Raw genomic sequence first — 23,431 nt, 5'->3', positions numbered from 1 at the left:
GTTTAACAATTCAAAAAAAAAAACCTCTTGATTAATTAATATAGTTGCTCTTCCCAACAAACAGAATATAGTACAAACAAATCTTTGACCATCAATTGAGATTTGGCTTTATGATCTAGAGTTATATCCACTCATCCAGCAGGTGACCAAAAACTACGAACTCGTGAATTGAAAATATTTAAGTATTACGATTCACCTCTCTTATTTAAGACATTTAATTAAGAACATCTCGTTAGCTAAAAGTGTTAGCTCAAATGACATGAAATAATGATTAGCTTCCACAATCACGAAACAAAATTACACAAACTTAATTATGTTCGGCCTAATGATAGGCAGAACATATTATAACACTAATATAAGTAGGATGAAATCAATGTTTTGAAGTCATAGAGTATTATATAAGTAGGATAAAATAAAAAAAAAGGACGTTAGGTATCCAAAAATTGTTTTCATATTTTTTTTTCCCAAATTCAATTGACAATGTATGATTGGTTACCCTCACACTAATAACAATGGATCTCCCGTATGCACATCAATCACCCAATTAAAATTAATCTTCTGTCAGCTATGTCATTTGAGAAAGGTTTTGGGAATATATTTTGGGTACATTTCCCTGAAATGAATGTTCTGAAGGTTTATGGGGTGTTTGGCCGGGTTTAAAAGCCCGGTTTATGGATTTATAAGTTAGAAACACTTATTCGTACGGTTTGTATAAAAAATCGAGAAGTATTTATAAGAAGTTTAAAATACTAGTTTTTGTTGATGACATCTACATTTTTACCAAACACTTTATAATACTTATAAGTCTTAACTTTGCTTCTAATTTCTACTTCACTTTTTTATTTCAAGTAAGAAGCATTTATTTTAAACTCATCTAAACGACGTCATGGAGTATTATAAAAGGGGAAAGGGGAAAGATCTGGTGCCTGATGTACTGAACAAAGAGTGAGACTCAGATTCTCGTCTCAAATTCTTTGATTTCCAACTGTCGTTGGAGCTGTGTGAAATGATGGATGATACTGCTGGGACTGGTGCAACTAATTGACATTTACCTATATGAAGCGCGTACACAAACATTATAAAAAGCCTTGAATATTATATCTCAGTGGTTCTGAGTTTTCAATTATATTCACCATTCGAATTTAAGTTCACTAAAATCTTTGAAAAGTTGATCACGTTCACGTTTTATATGAGATTTCAATAGCTACCACTATTTTTAGCCGAAGATCAATAAAGTGATTTCTAACTTCTTGACCCATCTTAGTATTTCCATGAAGAAAGAACAACTTTATTAGAACTTGTTACTTGTTTAGACTAAACTTCGTTTTCTTTTTTAAAAATTAATTAGAAGAAACTTAAAAATGAGAATATCATTGATGTACTTTGGTACCAGTCTCAGAGAGCAAGTTCAATAATGTTCTAAATAGATGTTCTAAAACAAATTTAAGATATGTGGGAATTATGATTCAAAATTGTAACTGAAATATTATTAATTAGTTGATTTTTTTTTAATATTGATTGATTATAGAAATATTTGTAATTGATTAGGTTATATGAGTGGTACTAATCATGCTTATTTGTTTGATGTAAACTCTATATAAAGAGTATTATGATGAATAAAAGAATAAACTTCCACCCAAGATATTATATGAGGAGTATGAGTGCATAGCCATGTTTGTGAAGAGAAGTGCTCCACGTTTGTGGTGAGAAGTGCACCACGTTTGTGAAGAGAAGCGCTTCACGGTTGTGGAGAAAAGTGCTCCCCGCTTGGTGATAAACGTTTGTGGTGACAAGTGCACCACGTGTGTGAAGAGAAGTGCTTCACGGTTGTGGAGAGAAGTGCTACATGCTTGGTGATGATGAGAAGTACATCATCATTTTTAAATATTGTTGAATAAATTTTACAATTTCGAATCAAAAGAGAGTGTTGGAATTATAATTCAAATTTATAACTGAAATATTAATTAGTTGATTTTGTTTTAATGTTCATTGATTGTAGAAATATTTGTAATTTATTTGGCTATATAAGTGGAACTAATCATACTTATTTGATTGATGTAAACTCTATATAAAGAGTATTATGATGAATAAAAGAATAAACTTCCACCTAATATATTATATCTATCTCCCTCTTGTATCTCAAAACCAACAAGATATTTTAAGAAATGAGTGCTCCAACAACTACCTTATATTTAAGGCATCATTATATTTGTTCTAAACCATTTTCATCAATAAAATATTAGCTTATTTTCATCTCATTACATCTGTCTGCTCTCATCTTTTCCTTTCCCTCCAATAATAATTCAAATATATTATTATCTTAATAATAAGACACAGTTATAAGACATGTTATTGAAGTTAATATGTTATAAATCACTGTAACACTATTTTTTAATATATTTATGGGGTATTTATTCGAACATTATTGGACTGGTCCTACCACAATAATATATCCTTTATTTAGACAATACCATCTGACAACTTTGTAAGTCTAAATGTAAAGACAATCTTATTTGTTACATAGGGATAATAACTCAACATTATAACATGACAAGTAAATAGTACTATGTCTGCACAGGAATCAGAAGATTCAAACATAAAGGATAAAGAAGTCATCTACAATTTTGAAGAAATAAGTTCACTTGAAAAGTTCATTAATATGTTCATGCCTTAGTGCAGAATAAAGATTAAAGTGTTAGAAGATTATTGAACCAATAATGATGTTGTTCAAATGGTCGTAAGGTTCCGATGTACTTGCAATGATTCTCTACAATCATTGATAGAGGCAAGATATACCAGCTCCTATTTATTTATAGATATAGCGTCGAATGAAATCATAAAGTTTTGAAGATCAGGCATAGATGAAGAATCAGAATAGTCACAAATCCTAAATTCTACTAGAGATCACAAAATGGCAGAACTCGGCCTTAGTGGAGAATAATGTTCAAACAATTTTAGGGTTACAGAAGTAGTTCTGATTTAGTTGAAATGCTACAAGATTTCAGTTTATAAATTGATTGATTATTTATAATCAACACATGATGCCCATGAACCGATTGATCAATACTGCGCTGATAAAGACGGTACGGAATTCGATTTCAGTGTTAGTCATTTGTGAAATAGGTCAGTGGACTAAAGGTCAACATGTACAAAGTTTTTCGCTATAATTATAATTAATCGAATAATTGATTGAGTCAACTGAATTCAATTGTTCCAAAATCAAGTCAAAGCCTTTTGTTTGTTAAGGATTCAAACTTATATTTAAAAATAATTAGTCAAGTTGGCGCCAAGTGAATTAGAAGTATTTATATATGGAGTTGGTGTATCCTTAATCATACTATATATAGTATATGATAGAGAACTCAAAATTTCACTAAAGCATGGAAGTGACACAAGATAATGTTTTGTAGTGATAATTAAGTGGCGTTACATAAAGTGTATACAAGAAATACTCTGCCCCAGATGTTCTGTGAATTGCATATTTCTTTAAGTAAAAGGAGTGGCCGCCTATATATAGAATATAGTATGTATGTTTGTTGAGGCGCCAACTGATAGAAATATGTCTAAGGCATGGCTTATGACGCCATACAGTAACTGCAAATATGTATTCATGGTAGACGCTAGTAAAGTTATGTTTGAATATTCTAAATTACTGGCGTCAACTATAATATTCATATATGCAAGGCAAGTAAGGAAACTGGTGACCCTTAATCGTGGCTAATTTAAAAAAGCCTATAAATATGTGGACTATTTTCACAATTCATGATAACTTTTTTGTGGATAGTCTAGGTACTTGACTCTAACCAATACATTTCTACAACTTACTCACACAAAAATCTTAATTTAGCATTGTAATTAATATATTGCTAGAAGTTAGGACTTGTAATGTTTGTATTAGTTGTCATAGTAAACCTCCGTTACAGGACTATAATTTATTTATCCGTAAAATTTAAAAAATAAATAAATAATTGTAATGCATATCGTATTCAACACTCCTTCTATGATTTTAAACCTAATAAATTCAACTCTTTACAACCTTTCAGTTGGTGTAAATTTAAGAAAGCTGCATATTCACCACGCCAAGCTGGTCGATGTCTTTGATCTTTCGGTTCTAATAATTACAATCAAGACAGTACACGACGATACAATATTAGCTTATTTGACATCAATTGTGAACATAACCTTCTAAACCGGATATTTAACTAGATATGCTTATCGCAATAGATTAGTACTTATTTTAAATAAAAATTTAACTAGATATGCTTATGGCAATAGATTAATACTTATTCTAAATAAAAATTTAGGGTCGTATTTTGACTAAGTGCAGAAGTCCAATAACAGAATTATGGGCCGAATGGTGAGTCGAGCAGTTTCTACACGAGCCTTCTAATACCAATGGATCATGAACTACAAATACAACACTCTAGATTATCAAGATAACAAAAACTCTTTTTGTCACCTTGGAGTCTTGGACATAGAAACTTAAAGTGCTTTCCAGTCTCTTCTCCACAAACCAACACAAGTATGTGAAAGTAAGCTACTTATCTACTACAACTTCTTTAACTCTCGAACCTTCCCTTCTTTTCCACCTTTCTTGTAATCACGACACGTGTAGCCATAAACCACCAGATAATCACCTCAAGAAATTAATTAATTCTTCATTACCTCTATATAAATTAAGCTTATGCATCCTTCACCACACAATATCAAGAAAATTACTAGCCTCAAGCAAACACTCTTCTCTTGAACTCCCACGTATTTGATAATTTTAGGATGGCTCCGAAACTTGATAACCCAAATGGGCCATTTTTGGCGAAGCCCTTGTTTCGACATGATAGGGCTTACGTCACGTTTTTGGCCGGAAATGGCGACTATGTGAAAGGTGTTGTAGGGTTGGCCAAGGGTTTACGTCAAGTCAAGGCGGCGTATCCACTTGTGGTGGCGGTTCTGCCTGATGTGCCGCAAGAACATCGTCGTGTGCTGGCGGAGCAAGGTTGTATTGTTAGAGAAATCGAACCTATTTATCCGCCGGATAATCAAACTCAGTTTGCCATGGCCTATTATGTCATCAACTACTCCAAGTTACGTATTTGGCAGGTTAGTCATCATTCTTAGTATCACAAGACAGGAGTCTTATGAAATTTATATATTTTTGTCGTATTTGGCTTTTTGACTTTTTGGAGTCAAATCATTTATTTATTATTTTTTTTATAATTTATAAAGTTTGAAAAATATATATTAAAATAGATAAAATATACTTTCTGGTGGGACAATTTTACCACTATTTTAGTATTTTTATTTATATTTTATATGTAATATTTGACCTTATATGTAATATTTGCTCAATTTTGACCAAAAATAAAATATAATATTTAGGATGGAAGGAGTTCATATTTTTTATTATTCAAATTTCAAATATATAGCACTGTTTTCACAAATTTATAGAAAATTATGAAAAGTTTATTCAAAATTTACTCCATACTTAATCGTTGGTTTATTGCAACAGTTTTTGGAGTACAGTAAGATGATATATTTGGACGGAGATATTCAAGTTTTCGACAACATTGACCATCTGTTTGACCTCCCGGACGGCTACCTCTACGGCGTGATGGACTGCTTCTGCGAGAAAACATGGAGCCACACACCTCAATACAAGCTTGGGTACTGTCAACAAAGCCCGGAAAAGATTAAGTGGCCCGTGGCAGAGCTAGGGCAGCCACCGCAGCTTTATTTCAATGCTGGGATGTTCGTGTTCGAACCAAATTATTCCACTTACGAACGACTTCTTGAAACTCTCAAGATCACTCCTCCTACGCCTTTTGCCGAACAGGTAATAATATTTGATTAATTAAAAGCTCCGAAAACATCTGTATTGGACTAAGTTGTTGATTATGGATTTTATTGTTATTGGCAGGATTTTTTGAATATGTTCTTTAGGGATGTGTACAAGCCGATTCCGCTAATTTATAATCTTGTTCTTGCGATGTTGTGGCGGCATCCGGAGAATGTGGAACTTGATAAAGTGAAAGTTGTGCACTATTGTGCGGCGGTATGTAACTTTTCGCATATCTTCTGTTTCTGAAATTTCTAAAAAAATTACATTTAACGGGGGAGCGGATCTAGTATGGGATTCTGGGAGCATCAAGTAAATTTTCAGATGATATTTATATATTTTAAAATTTTTAAAATATTTTAAAAAATTTACAAAATTTAGAATGATAACGTGTTAAAAATATTTTAGTTCCTTGCTTTGCTAGATCAGTCCTGACAAGGTCTTTTTTTCATAATATTTGAATATCTCAAATTTTTTGATAATTTTTAATAACTTTATAAAATTTAGTGATGAGAAAATGTTAAAAAAAAATTGGACTTCTTACTAGATCAGTTCGTGACAAAGAGATACCACCTGATCGAGATGTCTCTATCGAATTTAAGCTTTTTCTAATATTGTCTATTTTGATATATAACCTCAAACTAAGTGACGAGGAATATGCAGGGGTCTAAACCGTGGAGGTATACCGGCAAAGAAGAACATATGGAAAGGGAAGATATCAAAATGCTGGTCAACAGATGGTGGGAAATCTACAATGATGAATCACTAGACTACAACAAGAAAGCGGCGGTCGCAAATGCAGACCCGGTGAATATTCTGGCTGTTGCTCTTTCAGGGTCTGCTGCAGTGCTCGGAGCACCTGCGGCGCAGCCAAAAAGAGCCGCTAATTATCTCATGGCACCCCCGGCAGCATAGTGTTTGTAACAATGTATGATGTATCACAGGACGAAGCTACACAGGGGTCAGAAGGGGCCATGGCCCCCTAGGATTTCCATAATATTGTAATTTTTATTATATAATTTTGAAAAAAATTGTATTTTATCTATATATTTATATAAATATAAAAATTTGGCCCCCCTCAAAAAATATTTGTTCGCTTCAAAATAAAGTTTTAATTCTTAGATTTTTCTAATTTATTGTATTAGACCAAATTTAAAAATAAAAATAAACAAAAATATGGATATATATACAATTATACTAATTTAAAAGGAAATTTAAAAGGAAAGATCGTAAAATGTGATATGTGATAAATATAAATGTCAATATGGTTCTTCTTTAAAAATAAGAATCTTTGGTGGAGGTCTTATCCAAAAAACTTATACCTCACTTCACTTCTTCATTTTCATAGAATAGTTAGTCCTCGTGCATTATAAATTTATTATTTAATATTAATATTGATATACTCATCTTCAATTTAAATTCATCATCCAGATAATATTTTTACTTATTTAAATTATAACTTGTCGTCTTCTAAATAAGTATAATATTTTTTTTAACTATAATAAACATTTTTTTTTGAAAAGGAGTAAGTATAATAAAAATAATATTTAGTTTTTGAGATATTGTCAAAATACAATTTCATATAATGTGTGTTACTTGCTAATTAAAGATTACTATAACTTAGAGTTATTATGATGAGTTTTCTGACCATTTATACTTAAATATATTTAAAGAGAAATAGCTAAATATTTTTGTTGACACTATTATAAATTTGATTTCCTGATTTAAAAGAACGCAAAGCTCTACTATAATTTTTTTACTAGTATTTTTGTATTTATTTTATAATGAATATTTTACAGTGCTGATGAAAATTTTTATTGTATCGAAGAAAATTTTTTTTGGCCCCCCTTACAGACGTTTGCTGGCTTCGTCCCTGATGTATCATCGATTGTAGCTCAGAGGAAAGTATGGCGTGACCATTGTACAGGAGAAGTAGTTCAAGATCGAAATAAGTTAAATTTTCCGCTTTTCGTTCTTATATCAAAAAATCTTTGGGGTGTTCGGCCTGGATTTTAAGTTCAGTTTTTGGGTCCATCTTGTGTCTTTCATGATATGTATAATGGTTATTTATAAAGATTTTATAAATCAAACTTATGACTAATAAGTCATACTCCCTCCGTCCCAATAAATTGTATATAGTTTTCTTTTTGGGACGTCGTACCAATTGTATACATTCCAAAAATAGTAAATTTTTATGATATTAAACATTATTACACCAACTACTTTCTTCCACTATCTTCATTCTATAATAATAAAAACACTATTACATCCACTATTTTCCTCCATTATCTCAAATCTATTATTATATATAAATGGATCCCAGCATTATACCCACTTTTCATCCAACTTTATTCATTTATTACTCACTTTCTTGGTCTCCGTGTCCCAGCCATTTGTATACAAATGACTGGGACGACGGAGGGAGTAGCTTATTTTTATGGTATGTATAAATAGGGAATTTGTCATGTATACTTACTTTTTGGATCTTATTTACAAATATACTACCCTCTCAAAAATCTTTCAAATATACTATTCTTTCAATCTTATTTTCAAAAATACTACTTTCTCTAATTCATCTTTTCATTTTTTTATTACTTATCTTTCCTCCTCTCTCATCTCACCTCATTTTCTCTCTCTCCTAAAATCAATTAATCTTTCTTCAACCCATCTCTTCTCTTCAACCCACACTATCATTTTCCCGCCCATCTCCCTCACCGACGAACTCTCCGACCTCTCCCTATTCTCACGCGCCGCCGCCAAGTCCCGCCTAAACTCCTCATCTGGTTGCGTCTTTTCTTTCTTTTGTTTGTGATTTGCACTGAGTCAACTCCGAGTAGATGAGTTTACATTTGATTATGCTGGATTTTGCTTCGATTTCTTGAGATTTGTTTGCTGTGTTTTGCTGTGACATCGAGAGTGGTTGATTTCTTGTGTGTTTTCTCCGAGTCCAATCGCAAGTCCGAGTCTTGTTCTTCTTTTTGATTGAGTTGTAGTCGAAGAGTTTGTTTGAAGAATGAGTGGTTGGGATAGTTAATTTGAGTCGTCTGTTTCGAAGTTGCATAACTGAGTCGCGAGTCTGAGTATTGCACTAAACCTTGTCAAATTCTCATATAAATTTTATTACAACCCAGTTTTGAGTCTAATCATTTAAACACCAAAATTATCGGATCTCTTTTGATTTTCTCGATATTTGTTCTAATAAATTCTCAGGATGAGTTAGGGTCAAACCTAAGACCTGAGACGACGAGACCACAGAGGATAACATCTTAACCACATGGGCTACCCATCCGACAGTGCTCGGGTGTATCAATTGATCAATTCCCTTTTCGCTTCAGTCGGATACATTCATGTTTTCAAAATCAAGATAATAAGTTGGATGATAACTTACAAAAGAACATAACTTTATAACATATGTATTTTTATTTTTTCTTTCATCACATTTCATTTTGAAAAATTTGTGACGTTTCATGTCAGAAGACCGAAAATCCGAATCACCTCGTACAAGAAATCTAAAAACCTTTACAAATATATATACACATACCAACTTACATGACATCTTATTAGTATCTTCTATTTTTTAAAGAACTATGTGAAAAAAGGTTTATTGCATCTCATTGCAAAAGTGACCAATAATTTTACACACATTAAAAAAGCTCGAATAGCTATAGGCTTGGAGAAATCATGTTGTTTATTCTGACATATGAAACCTTTAGTTTAAAAAAATATAATAAATTTCTTACACGACCATATGATATATTTAAAATTACCTAGAGGAGTTCTATTCAAACAAACATATTAAAAGCACAATTTAAAATAATTTTTATTTTTGAAAGTAAATCAAAATTATTATGAGGAGAAAGCATCAAGAACTATATTTAATTTTTTCAATAATAAGTATCGTCATGTATAACTATGAATGAGATATTAAATAATTAACATTCAAACTTTAATTTCATATTCATGGCCATCATCAATATTTTATAACATGCATGAAACGATGAAATAATATTTTAAAATCATTACACAGAAATTTAATCCCAACCCAGGTAATGGTAAAGCGAATATTACTTGCTTACATATATTATTGCAACCCTTAAAATTTTTAAACTAACCACGATGTTTAAACAACAAAATCCTCTGAGCCCTCTTGATTATTGTTAGCTAACCTGCAAGCAACGCCCGCTCTAGCTGCATATCAATTAAATCATAGAATAATATTAGAAGAGAGGTGCATTGGTCGTTACTCGCTTTAATCGAATAAAAAAATAAATCCTTTCAAAATCAGGATGATGATTAAAATAGACGATAACTTTGAAAATAAATTAACATAAAAGCATTTATATTTTTATTTATTTCTTAAGTTAAAATTTCATTTTGAAATTTGGTAACATTTCAAGTCAGAGCCCAGTAATCTACCTCACATACTCATACAAGAAATTCAAATGGCTAGGAGAGGCGCTTTTTAAAAATATACACACACTTATTCATCAATGTCGCGTATATATGTGAGATAATATTACTATCTTTTCATCAATAGAGTACTAAAGAAAAAAGGTATATCGCATTTCATTGTAAAAATGATCAATAATTCTAACACTCTAGAAAAACTAAAAGAGCTAGAGGCTTGGAGATATTCTGTTATTTATTCTTACATAAAATGCTTCATTTTAAGAAAATAATATAAATTTATTTCATGATATTATACGGAATGAACTTATTCTGTTATTTTTACGGAATGAACTTGCTGAGTTTAAGGAAATGGTTGCGGGTGTCTCAGCTTCAAATGAAAATAAGTTTGCTGATCTCTTTGCTACGGTTGCTGCTTCTTCTGATGGCTTGAAGGATCAAGTGAAGAAGTTGGGAGACGAACTTACCATCATGAAGGGGGTTGTGGCAAGCAACATGTTTAGCAGTGCTAGGCAGGGGCACTCTGAGGTGAAAATTCCAGAACCGAAGTCCTATAGTGGTGCACGGGTTGCAAAGGATCTGGAGAACTTTTTGTGGGACATGGAGCAGTATTTCAGGAGTGCCCATATTGATGAGAAGGAGCAAGTTTCAATCACGAGTATGTATTTGGTTGGCGATGCAAAATTGTGGTGGCGGACTCGTACGGACGGTGATGCGAGTGTGGACAGGCCGGTGATAACCACTTTTGAGGCATTGAAGAAGGAACTTAAGGAGCAATTTCTGCCACTTAATGCTTCTTGGCTTGCTAGGGAAAGTTTAAGGAATCTCAAACAAACGGGATCTGTTCGAGATTATGTGAAGGAATTCAGTTCTTTGTTGGATATAAAGAACATGTCGAATGAGGACAAGTTGTTCAATTTCTTGGCCGGTCTAAAGCCTTGGGTGCAGGCAGAATTGAGGAGGAAGGCTGTGAAGGACTTGCCATCTGCTGTCGCCGCTGATGATAGTTTGGTGGACTACAAGCAGGCTGGTTCGGGTGATGTTGAAAGGGGTAAAAACAGTGGCAAGAATCACAAGGATGAGGGCAGGTTCAAGTAGAAGGACAAGGGAAATGGCGATGGGGACGCCAAGGATGAGAAATACGCTCCAAGGGAGGGCGACAAGGGTTGTTTCATATGTGATGGACCACATTATGCTAGGAACTGCCCAAGGAAAGAAAAAATGAATGCTCTACGTGTGGAGGAGCAGAATGAGGAAAATGATGGGGAAAGCGAGGGGCCTATGGTGAAGGCTAACATCTTGCATTTGGTAGTGCTAAGGACCGAAAAATCCGTGGAGGGGGATGGACTAATGTATGTCAAGGCATTAGTGAATGGGGTGGCTGTGATGGCTTTAGTGGACACGGGTGCCACAAATAGCTTCATTTCGACAGACTGTGCAAATGAGCTGGGGTTGAGTTTGGCGCCGAGTACAAATCAGATTAAGACGGCTAATTCTGAGTTGCAAAGGATTCGGGGCTGTTCAAGTGTGGACTTGACAATTGGGGATTGGAAAGGTATGTTCAACTTTCATGTTGTTGTCTTAGATGATTTTGACTGCATTCTTGGTATTGATTTTATGGTAAAGACCAATACTGCTGTCATGATGCACCTTGGTGGTGTTATGATTTGGGACACGGGCTGTCCATGTTTTGTGAAGGCTGTTCCTAATAAGGTTGACAAGGGTAAACAGAAAATAACTAAGTGTGGAGCTGTTCAGGTTCTTGTGGGCGACATAATCTGTGGGATTAAGCCTGGGGTGGGCGAGTCACTTGAGCTTGATAGTGTGCATGATGGTTTTCTGGTTGGATCCAAGTCAACGTCTCCAAGGGTTGGGGACACAGCTGGTGCTTAGTTTATTTTGAGGGGTAGTATAGGTGGCTAGGCGCCTGCACTTTGTCATCAGTGAGGCATTGGTGACTTGGATGAGAAAATAAAAGTTGGAAACTTTACAAGGTTAGCTGAGCTTATGGTAGCAGAGTTTATTGGGTAGCAAGGCAGCAGATGGACTTATAGCCTCGGGGTTGGGGCGTTGGTTTGCTACATTTGGGAGACGGATTTCTCAAGATGGTTTTGGTTTTGATGAGGACATCAAACTCTCGGTGGTGGGAGGGTTTGTAACACCCTTGTGTGGTTTTATTGGATTTTGGACTTGGGCGTCTAGGTGATCCCAAGGGCGGTCGCTGAGCTAGGCAGCGACCAGGCGAAGGTAGGGCGCTGGTGGGCGACGGCGCCTGAAGGGTGGAGTCAACCCGGGCTGATGGATGTTTGGGGTAAATTCGTGGGAAGCTAAGTGCTAAAGATATGGAGTCTTGGGCTTAGTATTTGGACAGGTTGCTCAGGCCAAGTGAGGGAGGCACTTGGGCCAAAATTGTAGTTGCGCGTGCATAGGCGCTCGGGCTGCGTCCTATGGGCGCCTGGACACTCTTGTGAAGTGTTTGTGGGCTAAATCAGATGGACTTGAAGGCCCAAAATGGTGGGTTAATGTGGGCTGAGTTGGGTGGCTAAAAAGAAGGCTGAGTGGGGCAAAGAAACTGCTTGGAACTGCTTATAACCGCTGGTAACTGCCACAACTGCTCTACATGGGCGCTGGAGCCTTGGGGCGCGCGGGAAACGCCTTGGGGGCGCCTGGAGTGCATTTTAATATTTAGATAGGCATTCTAAATATTGTGTATGATAGTACTTGGTGTATATTAGATAGAGTTACAAGTTCAAACGGATCTGCACTTGTAATATTTTGTATGCTAGGCAGTAGGCAAGTCTGTAAGCATATATTTGGGTTGTATCCTTAAATTGTTGGGGCAATAAAAGGTTGAGCTAGTTTGCCTGTAAATTGTTGTTGTGTGTTTACATTTGCTTGGTAATCAAACACACTTGCACACACGTGGTTGTGTTAGGGAAGGCTGACTGTTCTTAGACTCGGAGGCGCTACATGGACGCTTGTGGGCATTTCGTGAGCGCTGTGTTAAGGGCAGGCCGCGCAGGGGCAAAAACTTGTGAGGAGAAAACATCATAATAACAATAGAATAAATTTTTGAGAAACTAATTTTTAAATAGATAATAAGTGTCTTCTCATATAAGATATCATACATAATACCATGACATGCTTTGTTTGAAGTAAGTGAAAGTATAATTTTTACCGTATTAAACCTAATTATTTTTAAGAAGAGACATACCGATAAAACAAACTCCAAACGTGAGCGTAACACAACAAATTCGCTCACTAATCTTATGAATGCTTGCACACACCTGGTTAAAAAAAATATCGATAACATAGCAAAAAATCATTAGTTAAAAGTGATTAATTAGTGCATATCATATCTGATCTACAATTCCATTTCTCACTATTTATATGTTTGTATATAGTATTAAGTATACTCACGTCGGTTTAGATGCATTCTCTGATGCATGAAATAGGTTGGTGCACGCTCTCCTCATCCGAGTAGCACCAAAGCTGTAATATTCAAACATTAATCTCACATATAAGTCAAGTATTAAAATCACAATAGGGTTGCATGCAAATCATAAGAAAGATATAATTTTTGGGAAAAAAAACAACTTTGACTTTTTTTTTATCAATATTTAGGTAAATGATTTATTTCAAATATCATCTACCACTCGTAAACTACTGTAATTCATTTAATTGTTTGTTAATAACAGGATTTTACTATATATATAAGTATCGATTATATGTGACTGCTTGAACACTATATAAGTTTGTGAATGGAACATATATGTGGAATTTATATTTGACATATTATACAAGGAAAACCCATATAAGACTTCAAGTACTAGATTATAATTGGTACTTCAACATAAAATAAGTCTTACTAAGATTTTAAAACCTGCACGAACTAAAACAAATAAATAACACTAAAAATTGAAATTTTGTATATGTGTGCGCGTGCACGTGCAGGTATAATAAAATAATAATTTTTATATAAAATTTGAATGATTTACCTTGATTATTAATCATTTTAAGTTTAGTTCCCATTTGTCTATATATATACATATGAACCTAGTTAAATGGATGTGATTTCAATATGTTTTAACTTTTTAATACATATAAAGTCCAATCAATGAAAAAAGGTAAATAATAATGTAAAAGTTACATTACCAATCAACAACTCCTTTTACTTTTATGCAGAGGTCGCTCAATCCTCTAAAATTCACAACATCCGCATTCCTAAAACCATTCCAATTATAAAAGAAAAGTCATCCAAAACCATTTTGATAAATAAATGACAAACATAAATAGTATCAACCACACTAAAATAAAACAATAGTAATAATCACATTCTTATCCACAAACTAATACGTACAATGTCATAAACATGCTATGAAAAGTACTCGCAACTTCATCCAGAAATGCCTGAATTAAGGTTTCAATGAAGCGGGGGTCATCTTGCCTGAATTCATAGTAACCACGGAGATTGCGGTCAACCAAACCCTACAAACATGTACCAAAAAGAATGAATATGTTATATACTTTGATGGCATTACTTTAGAAAGAAATTATACTTATATAGATACTATTTGTCATTGAAATCTAAGTCATACCGTTATAAAAAAATCACATTCTCGAAATTGAACTAGAACACATATTCTAGGATCTTCTTAATAGTTAATTTACTTAATTTAACTAGATATATGATTTCATGTGCGACATCATTTAAAGATCATGTCACCCAGTTAGCCATGGTATTGATATTAAAAAGCTTAAATATAATAAATGATCAAAAGTGAATCGAATATAATAATTGAAATAGAAGGAAACAAATGTATCGTTATTTTTATAACATTTAATTATATACACATCGTATACAGATCACGCGCAATGCGTTATGCTACATATTTTTAATTGTCCATTTGTTAGATATGATAAATAATCGCATCCCACAAACACATATATTTAATGAAACTAAAAGATAACATGTATGATTCCTATCAACATCTCTTGCAAGCACATACACACAAAAACACATATAATGTTATGCTAGGTGATAAGAAACTAATCAGGTGATCACTTGTAGTCTTTAAAGTTAATATTAAAATTATTTTGACTTTTGGAGAGTCATATATTTTTGACCTCGGTCCATGAAAAATCGTTTTTAATTATCATCATATATTCTCACTAAAATTATTTTTAGAATAATAGTTTCGTCAAAAATTTGTTGTATTTTGGATCAAAATACTAATTTCGATTTTCAATATTGGGCTAACATTTACATTTCATTTCTTGTATCTTTTTCACATATTATGTGAATATATTATTTCAAAAATAAAAGTTGTTGTGAATTACACAAATTGACGAATAAAAAAATCCTCATTTTTGATGAGGAAAAATTCGAATTGAGTACTTAATTCTAACATAATAATAATATGTTGCACATCAATTCTTCATACACACACACATAATAACGACAATCCACAGTTTTTAACCAAATCGTTTATAAGAAAAAGATTTAGATCAAACTAGACCCAAGATTATAAAATCAAGTAACTCAAATCACATTAAAAATTGAATCCAGATCCAAACAATCAACTGATTTTAAAATATAATTCAAAATTTTAACTTGTACTAACATATTTTAATCAAGCCATTGTTAATACTAAACTCTATACTCACACACAAATGTAGCTTTTCAAAAAAAAAAAGGGTAGTAAGCCTTCATCATACATGAAAAATGAAATTAGCATTCATATATGAGTTGAATTAGAATAACCTGTTGTTCCAAGCGACGTATAGCATTAAGAACCATATTTGCAGTGATTCGTCCAGTATGTCCATTTTCCATCGAAACAAATGAAATTTCAGAGCAATTTCTATTTTCACAACCTAATTGCTTGTATCAAAAAAGTTTAATGAAAGAGAGAATAATATAATATCATGAGGGGCGAAGATATCAAGGTGATGAATTATAACATTAAATGACGGATATATCTAGGTGGAGGAGATTTCTAGGTGGAGGAGATATCTAGGTGATGAATTAGAAGACGGACAAAACAAAATGATGGGATATAATATTAGGTAGGGACCACATTTACATATAGGTGACCCAGATATTTTATAGACATATAATATTAAGATTCTTTTTTTTTTTGAAACAACATATAATATTAAGATTCTATAAAGTGTATCATTACTTTTCAATATACTTTGAGGTATTTATTATAAGATTATATATTAAAAGTATCATGTTTTATAATTTTAAGACTCATCAAAGATTTTAATAATTTATTAAGAGTTTTTGAAGAAACTACTACAATATTAAAATTCTTCACAACATATGATTTGTCCTGAATGCCCACACTCCAAATCACAAAACAAAATTTCAATAGATTGCCTATTTTTCCATATTAAATTTTCTTATATCAAAAAATGTTTATATTCAAGAGCGATGAGTACAATATATTAAGCGCAAATATCAAGGAGATGAAACTAATATAAGATGTATAACATTAGGGGATGAATATATCCAGATGTAGGGACACATCAAGACCAGTAATGAAATATTATATTAGAAGGCGACAAAGTTAGATGATGGATATGATATGATGGCGGGCGAGATAAATGTGTGTATTATATATCTAAGGACCTATAGTGTAATATTAATTGATGAATATATTTTGGTGGTGAAAATATCTAAATCACTAATGAAATATAATATTAGTTGGAAGATAAAATTATATGATGTATATAATGTTAGGGATGATGATTATCTTGTTTGTTTTACTTATTTAATTAGTATCGAGTAAGTGTTCTAGACTTCTAAGGTAATGGGAGAGGTATGTTTGCACTATGATATTGGCATGATTTTCATAGTGATTTGATTAGTTGTGATTAATTCTAATTAATATGTTTTGATATTGATTTATGTAATCGACCGATACTATGAATTAATCATTTGCGAATATATAGGATTACGATCGAGATATATACTACTAGAGCACATACAATTAGCTGAATTGACTTTGAGTGCGAGAGTATCGTTGGATTTCTGAAAGCGTTAATGCTAAAAAGAGATTAGCATTGTTTTAATTGTCTGATTAATCGAATTACTAAAAGTGATTATACGTGTAATCATGTATAATCATGTTTCGAGAGTGTTGATACTGGAGAGAGATTAACATACTCTTGTTACTTAACCATATGTAATTACTTTAGCTTTGGAACTGGTTATATTGTAAGCATGGTGGACGTGATTGCCCTGGTTTTTCAATATATTATTTTAGTGACTATTTAATTAGTGTTAATTTAGTTATGATTATTAGTTAGCTCATCATATGCTTTTGAAACAATTGATTGTAATTGAGTAAAAATTGATAGCATCTGTCTTTTTGAGATAGACCCGTATTTGTCAATCTATACCATAACCTGCCCTTGCGGTCAAGTATAATTTCACACATCAATAAACATCTAGGTGACCCAACATTTTATTATATATGTTTGGAAGAGAGGGTTCGGCAAGCATTTAAGACTCTTATCAAATATAGTTCTATAAATTATTATAAAGTTATTTTTTCCTTAAACAAAATATAATATTTAAATTTTTATTGGGAAACAAAAAATTTAAAAAATAAATTCTAAAACTATACTATATAAAAGTCTTAAAATGTGTGATAACTAATGAAAAAAATACACAAAAATGAGAGGGGTGGAGGAAGTAATATAATATTAAGATTCATTAAAATGTGTTGTATATTTATCATATACATTAAAGTACTTTAAGATATTTAATATGATTTCATATTTTAAAAGTATCCCTTTTATAATTTTAATATTTATTAAAAGAATTTAATTATTAATTTAGATTCTTTAAAGTATTGACTAAAATATTAAATTTTTCGAAATATGTGACTCGTTGTCCATTCTCCGTATCACAAAAAAATATTGAATATTTTCTTTTTATTTTCAATCAAATTATCTTATATCAAAAGGGTTCAAATAAAAGACAGAAGAATAATAATAATGTACTACGAGCTGAGATATCAATGTAATGAATTAAAATGTTATATGTAGACCATTAACAAAATAAATACATTATTATGTAGATTATTATAAAATAAATATATTATCAGAATGATGAAATATAATGTTAAGAGTTTCGGTAACCGTTTATTTTTAGAATGATGAAATATAGTGTTTAGAGTTTCGGTCGCACACTCAAGACAAGGACGAGATCCGTGCATGTGCGGGGAACCACGTAGACTAAATTTTTTAAGACCAAATATTATAATATACTTTAAAGTGTTTATTATATATCTATTTTAAAAGTTTCCGTTTTACAATATTTAAATTCTTCAAAATAGGTGATTCACTATCTTTGATTTAAAAAAATTATATATATTGTTTTTCTAAAATATGAAGATGTTTACCAAATTCACTTGTGCTCCATTAATGAAAATTATATCTACACAGAAATCCAATTTTCAGGATTGAAAAGTGTATCAGTGTCGATCTTCGGAATCCCGTTAAATTAAAGTTCTGGCAAGAGTTGGTTTAGTTGGTTAAAGAGGGGACTTGTATCTTCTTGGTCACAGATTTAAAAAAAAAAAAAAATCATCTCATCTAAACAAATTTTATGTTATAATTCAACCAGCGTGATACCACTTCCAATATCACTTTTGCGGAAGAGGTAAAAACATCTGATTCTGAGTTGCGCATAATAAAAGCTTTTATTCTTACAAGATGAGTTTGTATTCCATTTCGAAAACATTTATAATGTGAAAATTGTACAATGTTGTGCGGCTGTGTATTCAACTTTTTGTATATTTTTTCCTATATCTAAATTTATATATATATATATATAAGATTCGAACCTTGGACTCGCACACCATATCATATCTAAACTTTTTCTAGTTTTGTCTATTCAAACCAAGTGAACGAGGAATGTGCAAAGAAGAACATATGGTAAACAGATGGTGGGATACTGGGATCTATCCCTACAATGATGAATTATTAGATTACAGCAAGAAAGCATTTTTAATTTATTACATCAAACATAACTTGAAACATCTTTTTTAACGAATTTTTATGCTTGTTATTCGTATCATCAACAGCGAATTGGCTTAAATCGTACACACACTCTACTGCAGTGCTCCCTACTCGGAAGGGAGAAAGGCACCGGCATAAAAACAGCTCATTCACACAAATTATACTCATTGAAATTTGTAACAAGCATATATATAGGGAATGATAAATGAAACAGATAATCATGTCGCCTACAAATAACAAACGAAACTATTAAGACCTCAAAACAGGTCGAACAGGAGGGTCTTTTAACTAACTTTAAAAAAAGTTGCTTATAAAATACTTGATATTAGCTTAAAGTAGCAAGTATAAAATGTAAAAGTACCTCCTAGGCACTCAATGTTTGCTGACCCATTTCTTACCTAAAGCTCACTTTAAGTAATTTACCCAAACATTACATATTTCGCCTAGGCATAATGAGTCAACTTGAAGGAGAGCGGAACAAGATCTGAAGCACAAGGTACACCACTCGGGACAAATAAAATACAATAAACTCTATCAAACTGTCATTACAGATTAAAATATAGGAGTATGAAGAACCCCGTCTTGATGCAGAGAAGATCCCAACCTGATCAACCTAAGCCTGCAATTGAAATTTTAAGAATTTAAGATTAACATTTGCCAGTATAGCAGTTTTCATGAAAGTTAGTAGTCCAGAGATTTACCTTGCTTGCAATATTATTCGAGAGCCAGTCCAGACCCTCGTATAATCCTTCACCTGATGTGGCGCATGTGCTCTGAATGTACCTGCAACATCATGTAATTGTTTTGTTAAAAAAAGGGAGAAACATGTGCAGCTAATTAGAGCTTGTAATTAGTTTACCAGTGTCGCTGCCGAAGAGAATGAAGTCCAAGTTTATCAGTAATCTCCGCAGCATTCATTGCATTTGGAAGATCTTGCTTGTTGGCAAATACAAGTAGGACAGCATCCCTTAATTCATCCTACACAAACATATCATGCAAAGTTAAAAATATAAAACATGGGGGCTTAAAAACAACCAGTGATGTTATTGCATATTTCAGTATGAAGAATAATTAGCCTGTTACTTCATTAAGCATTCTGTGCAGCTCATCTCTGGCTTCAACTACACGATCTCGATCATTGCTATCAACCACGAAGATGAGGCCCTGAGTATTTTGAAAGTAATGTCTCCACAAAGGACGGATCTGCAGGTACAGCATTCAGGTGATCAACCAGTTTATTTAATAGCCAAGGACATCCCTACTGTTGCAAGCACTGTCTTATATGAACTAAAAAAAAACTTTCAACGATATGTATAAACAATTTTTATGAGCAAAGATCTGATGTAGAACTGTAAAAGCTTGGTCGGTTCAAGGAGATCTGAGGCTGTAATTCCACATGCATGTTTACGATTATACAAAAAAAGTTTTCCTGATAGCAGGTGACTGAACAAAAAATCAAATAGTTTCTTATGCAAGTGGCATATCTTGTTTTCAGAATGGTAAGCATGCATGTCTCTTTTTGACATCCGGTCGCCCGTTAACCAAAGAAAGTTTTTACAGAATAAATGTTCAATTCCATTAACAGATACTCCCTCCGTCCCCCTGAGTTGTATACCGAGTTGTATACGCAGGGGGAACGGCAGTCGGCACACACTTAAATGCTTCTCTAAGTACAGTTCTATAATTTATTTTTAGAATATTTTTTTCTGAATAAGACTTTAACTATTAAACTTTTATTTAGAAAAAGAAAATTTTAAAAATAATTTATAGAACCATATATTATAGAAGCATTAATATACGTGCCAAATAGTGAACGTATAGAATCCAGAGGGACGGAGGGAGTAATATTTATCATCGAAGAGAGAGGGAAAATCAGAAAGATGATCATTAAATTCAATAAAGCAATAACTAGTAGCCACTAGTCACCAATATATTTTAGACTGCTAACCTTGTCCTGGCCTCCAACATCCCAGACAGTGAAGCTGATGTTCTTATATTCCACAGTCTCCACATTAAATCCTAAAAAATATCAGACCCAAAATATAAGCATCACCATGTGAATAAGTGACATCTTTGGGGAAGAAACCCAAGCTTTTATAGTCATCGAGATATTAAGATGAATTTGACAATCTTAGGATGATAATCATGATAAACAAGAAAAAAAGATGTACTGCTACGATTATTCAAAAATAAATTGTACTGAAACCAAAGTAAAATGCAAGCATGTGTTATTACTATAATCTTACCAATAGTTGGAATGGTTGTAACAATCTCTCCCAGCTTGAGCTTGTATAAAATGGTTGTCTTACCAGCTGCATCGAGACCCACCATCAGTATGCGCATCTCTTTCTTGGCAAAAAGCCGACTAAAGAGTTTGGTAAAGGACAGCCCCATCTTCAATAATCCTGAATTACAAAAGTCCACAACCGAATTAGAAGGATCTTGTGCAGCCTATTGGTATTTGATAGGAAACTTAAAGATAGCAACAAACTCGCAACAGTGGCATTGTGTACAAACTATAAACAAAGGCAAGCTTCAAACCTTAAAGCCTAATTTAATATTGCAGTTAAAATCCTTTAGTAAACATTCCCATCAGAAAAATAATTTCAATTCTTGGTAAATGCTAGATCTGATTTACGATCAGAGTACCAATGGTAGTACCGTGGTGTCTAGAGTAAGTTGGACATTTGTTCTACATCTGCATGTTACCTTATGAAACTAAAATTTTGAATCTGACTTGTACTATATCAAGCTTCGAAGCAACAACTTATATGATTACTAAATTTCATTGTTCTAAAAGTTGGTGATTAAATTAATCCATGTTCTGTAACTCGCCGAACTGATTAAATTTCCGATTATTTAACTAATCATCCGATTAATCCTTGTTCAATGTCTTCACCGATTAAGTCTGATTCCCGCTTTATACAACCCCGCTAAATTCTATCAGATTAGATATAAAATCAAAAGTCATTTGTACAAACTAACATCAAACATACTTCGAAATTCAAAAATCCGAAAATTCTGGATAATTGGACCAAACTACAACAGATTGAGCACGCATCATAGATTTACACATCGAGAAAAATCAAATACAAGCATCGTACAGATCTAACAACGTCGAATTGAATCACAAAGATGATAGACACAACAATATATACAACAGTTAATAGAATCACAGAACAAAACAAGCCGATCTGAGATATTGATTAAGCAAAATCTACATCTCGAAAATAGAATTGAAAAACGAGAAAATGTTATGTCTGATCAGATCTATATGCATTTGGATCGCAGAATGAAGCTCAATTACACAGAGAGAGAGAGAGAGAGAGAGAGAGAGAGAGAGAGAGAGAGAGAGAGAGAGAGAGAGAGAGAGAGAGAGAGAGAGAGGGTACCTGAAAATGGGAGAGAGAGGCGGAGAGAGATGTGTGTTGTTTCAAAGTGTTTTTACAAATTGAGTGTGTAATGTATATATAGGTCGGGGTTGCGTTGGGGACGCCTAAACAGGAATATAAAGATATCGAATGTTGCGGGTTTAATACGCGTTGTGTTTGGATCCACCGATAAAGGAAGTGACCACTACTTGACTATAAGCATGTTGTAACATACCACCTCGATCGAATATAACATGGCCAAATAATTTCACAAATATAAAATTTCAAAATTAAAAAGATTCTCAATTTCAGGTCCACAATATCTATATATTATATAATTGATATATTTTTACAATATACTTATTAATTAATTCTTGATTTATATTTTTTCCTTATTTTATATTAAATATTGGTTAAAATCTCTAATTTATACTTAGTTTTTATAAATGATCAATCGTCACTGATATTATCATCATATGTAAAATTATATTATATATTCTTATGTCCGTATATTATTAAGAATGAATTATTATTTACTATTTTTCTTAAGTTTTGTATAGATTTGTTAAATATTTTTTGTGGATTTATTTAATTTCACATAAGGACTCCCAAATTATTGAGTTGGGGCCTATAAAAAGAATATTATACTTTTATAAACACAAATAAAATATTAATGTATGTTAATTTACATATTTGATATAATATCATATATAGTGATATATAAAGAGCTGATCAAAACAAACTGATCTAAAGTATTAATATAAAACAAAATTCACACAACAAT

The 23,431-nt window shown here is 32.6% G+C and overlaps 3 protein-coding genes across 3 annotated transcripts; 1 reads left to right on the top strand and 2 right to left on the bottom strand.

The window, feature by feature from the left end:
* Nucleotides 1-4,692: 4,692 nt before the first annotated feature.
* LOC108212852 (galactinol synthase 1) lies at nt 4,693-6,772 on the top strand. Its single transcript, XM_017384566.2, has 4 exons — nt 4,693-5,097; nt 5,507-5,830; nt 5,915-6,049; nt 6,497-6,772. Exons 1-4 carry the CDS (start codon nt 4,774-4,776, stop codon nt 6,746-6,748), a joined length of 1,035 nt encoding a protein of 344 aa, XP_017240055.1. The 5' UTR covers nt 4,693-4,773; the 3' UTR covers nt 6,749-6,772.
* Nucleotides 6,773-9,823: 3,051 nt separating this feature from the next.
* On the bottom strand, nt 9,824-16,163 carry LOC135151164 (uncharacterized). Its single transcript, XM_064088830.1, has 6 exons — nt 16,005-16,163; nt 14,601-14,728; nt 14,396-14,464; nt 13,661-13,732; nt 13,455-13,527; nt 9,824-10,021 (listed from the first exon to the last, which is right to left on the bottom strand). Exons 1-6 carry the CDS (start codon nt 16,074-16,076, stop codon nt 9,995-9,997), a joined length of 441 nt encoding a protein of 146 aa, XP_063944900.1. The 5' UTR covers nt 16,077-16,163; the 3' UTR covers nt 9,824-9,994.
* A 3,417-nt stretch (nt 16,164-19,580) lies between these two features.
* Nucleotides 19,581-22,835, bottom strand: LOC108215279 (ADP-ribosylation factor). The gene is made up of 7 exons (XM_017387705.2): nt 22,669-22,835; nt 21,523-21,681; nt 21,225-21,295; nt 20,360-20,479; nt 20,136-20,254; nt 19,978-20,059; nt 19,581-19,895 (listed from the first exon to the last, which is right to left on the bottom strand). The coding sequence occupies exons 2-7, from the start codon at nt 21,668-21,670 to the stop codon at nt 19,890-19,892; spliced, it is 546 nt and encodes a 181-aa protein (XP_017243194.1). The 5' UTR covers nt 21,671-21,681; nt 22,669-22,835; the 3' UTR covers nt 19,581-19,889.
* Nucleotides 22,836-23,431: the final 596 nt, after the last annotated feature.

Source organism: Daucus carota, chromosome 3 (genome assembly GCF_001625215.2).
Source record: "Daucus carota subsp. sativus chromosome 3, DH1 v3.0, whole genome shotgun sequence".
Lineage (NCBI taxonomy): Eukaryota > Viridiplantae > Streptophyta > Magnoliopsida > Apiales > Apiaceae > Daucus > Daucus carota.
The sequence above is the reverse complement of the archived record's forward strand: the minus strand, read 5'-3'. Positions and strand labels throughout refer to the sequence as shown.

Coding starts and splice junctions, on each gene's coding strand:
- LOC108212852 (XM_017384566.2), top strand. CDS start 4,774: ATGGCTCCGAAACTTGATAACCCAAATGGGCCATTTTTGGCGAAGCCC. Junction 5,098..5,506: donor CCAAGTTACGTATTTGGCAG/GTTAGTCATCAT, acceptor TTATTGCAACAG/TTTTTGGAGTACAGTAAGAT. Junction 6,050..6,496: donor TTGTGCACTATTGTGCGGCG/GTATGTAACTTT, acceptor AGGAATATGCAG/GGGTCTAAACCGTGGAGGTA.
- LOC108215279 (XM_017387705.2), bottom strand. CDS start 21,670: ATGGGGCTGTCCTTTACCAAACTCTTTAGTCGGCTTTTTGCCAAGAAA. Junction 21,296..21,522: donor TACAACCATTCCAACTATTG/GTAAGATTATAG, acceptor GATATTTTTTAG/GATTTAATGTGGAGACTGTG. Junction 20,480..21,224: donor ATGTTGGAGGCCAGGACAAG/GTTAGCAGTCTA, acceptor CTGTACCTGCAG/ATCCGTCCTTTGTGGAGACA.
- LOC135151164 (XM_064088830.1), bottom strand. CDS start 16,076: ATGGAAAATGGACATACTGGACGAATCACTGCAAATATGGTTCTTAAT. Junction 14,465..14,600: donor CATAGCATGTTTATGACATT/GTACGTATTAGT, acceptor GAATGGTTTTAG/GAATGCGGATGTTGTGAATT. Junction 13,528..13,660: donor GAGAATGCATCTAAACCGAC/GTGAGTATACTT, acceptor TTTTTTAACCAG/GTGTGTGCAAGCATTCATAA.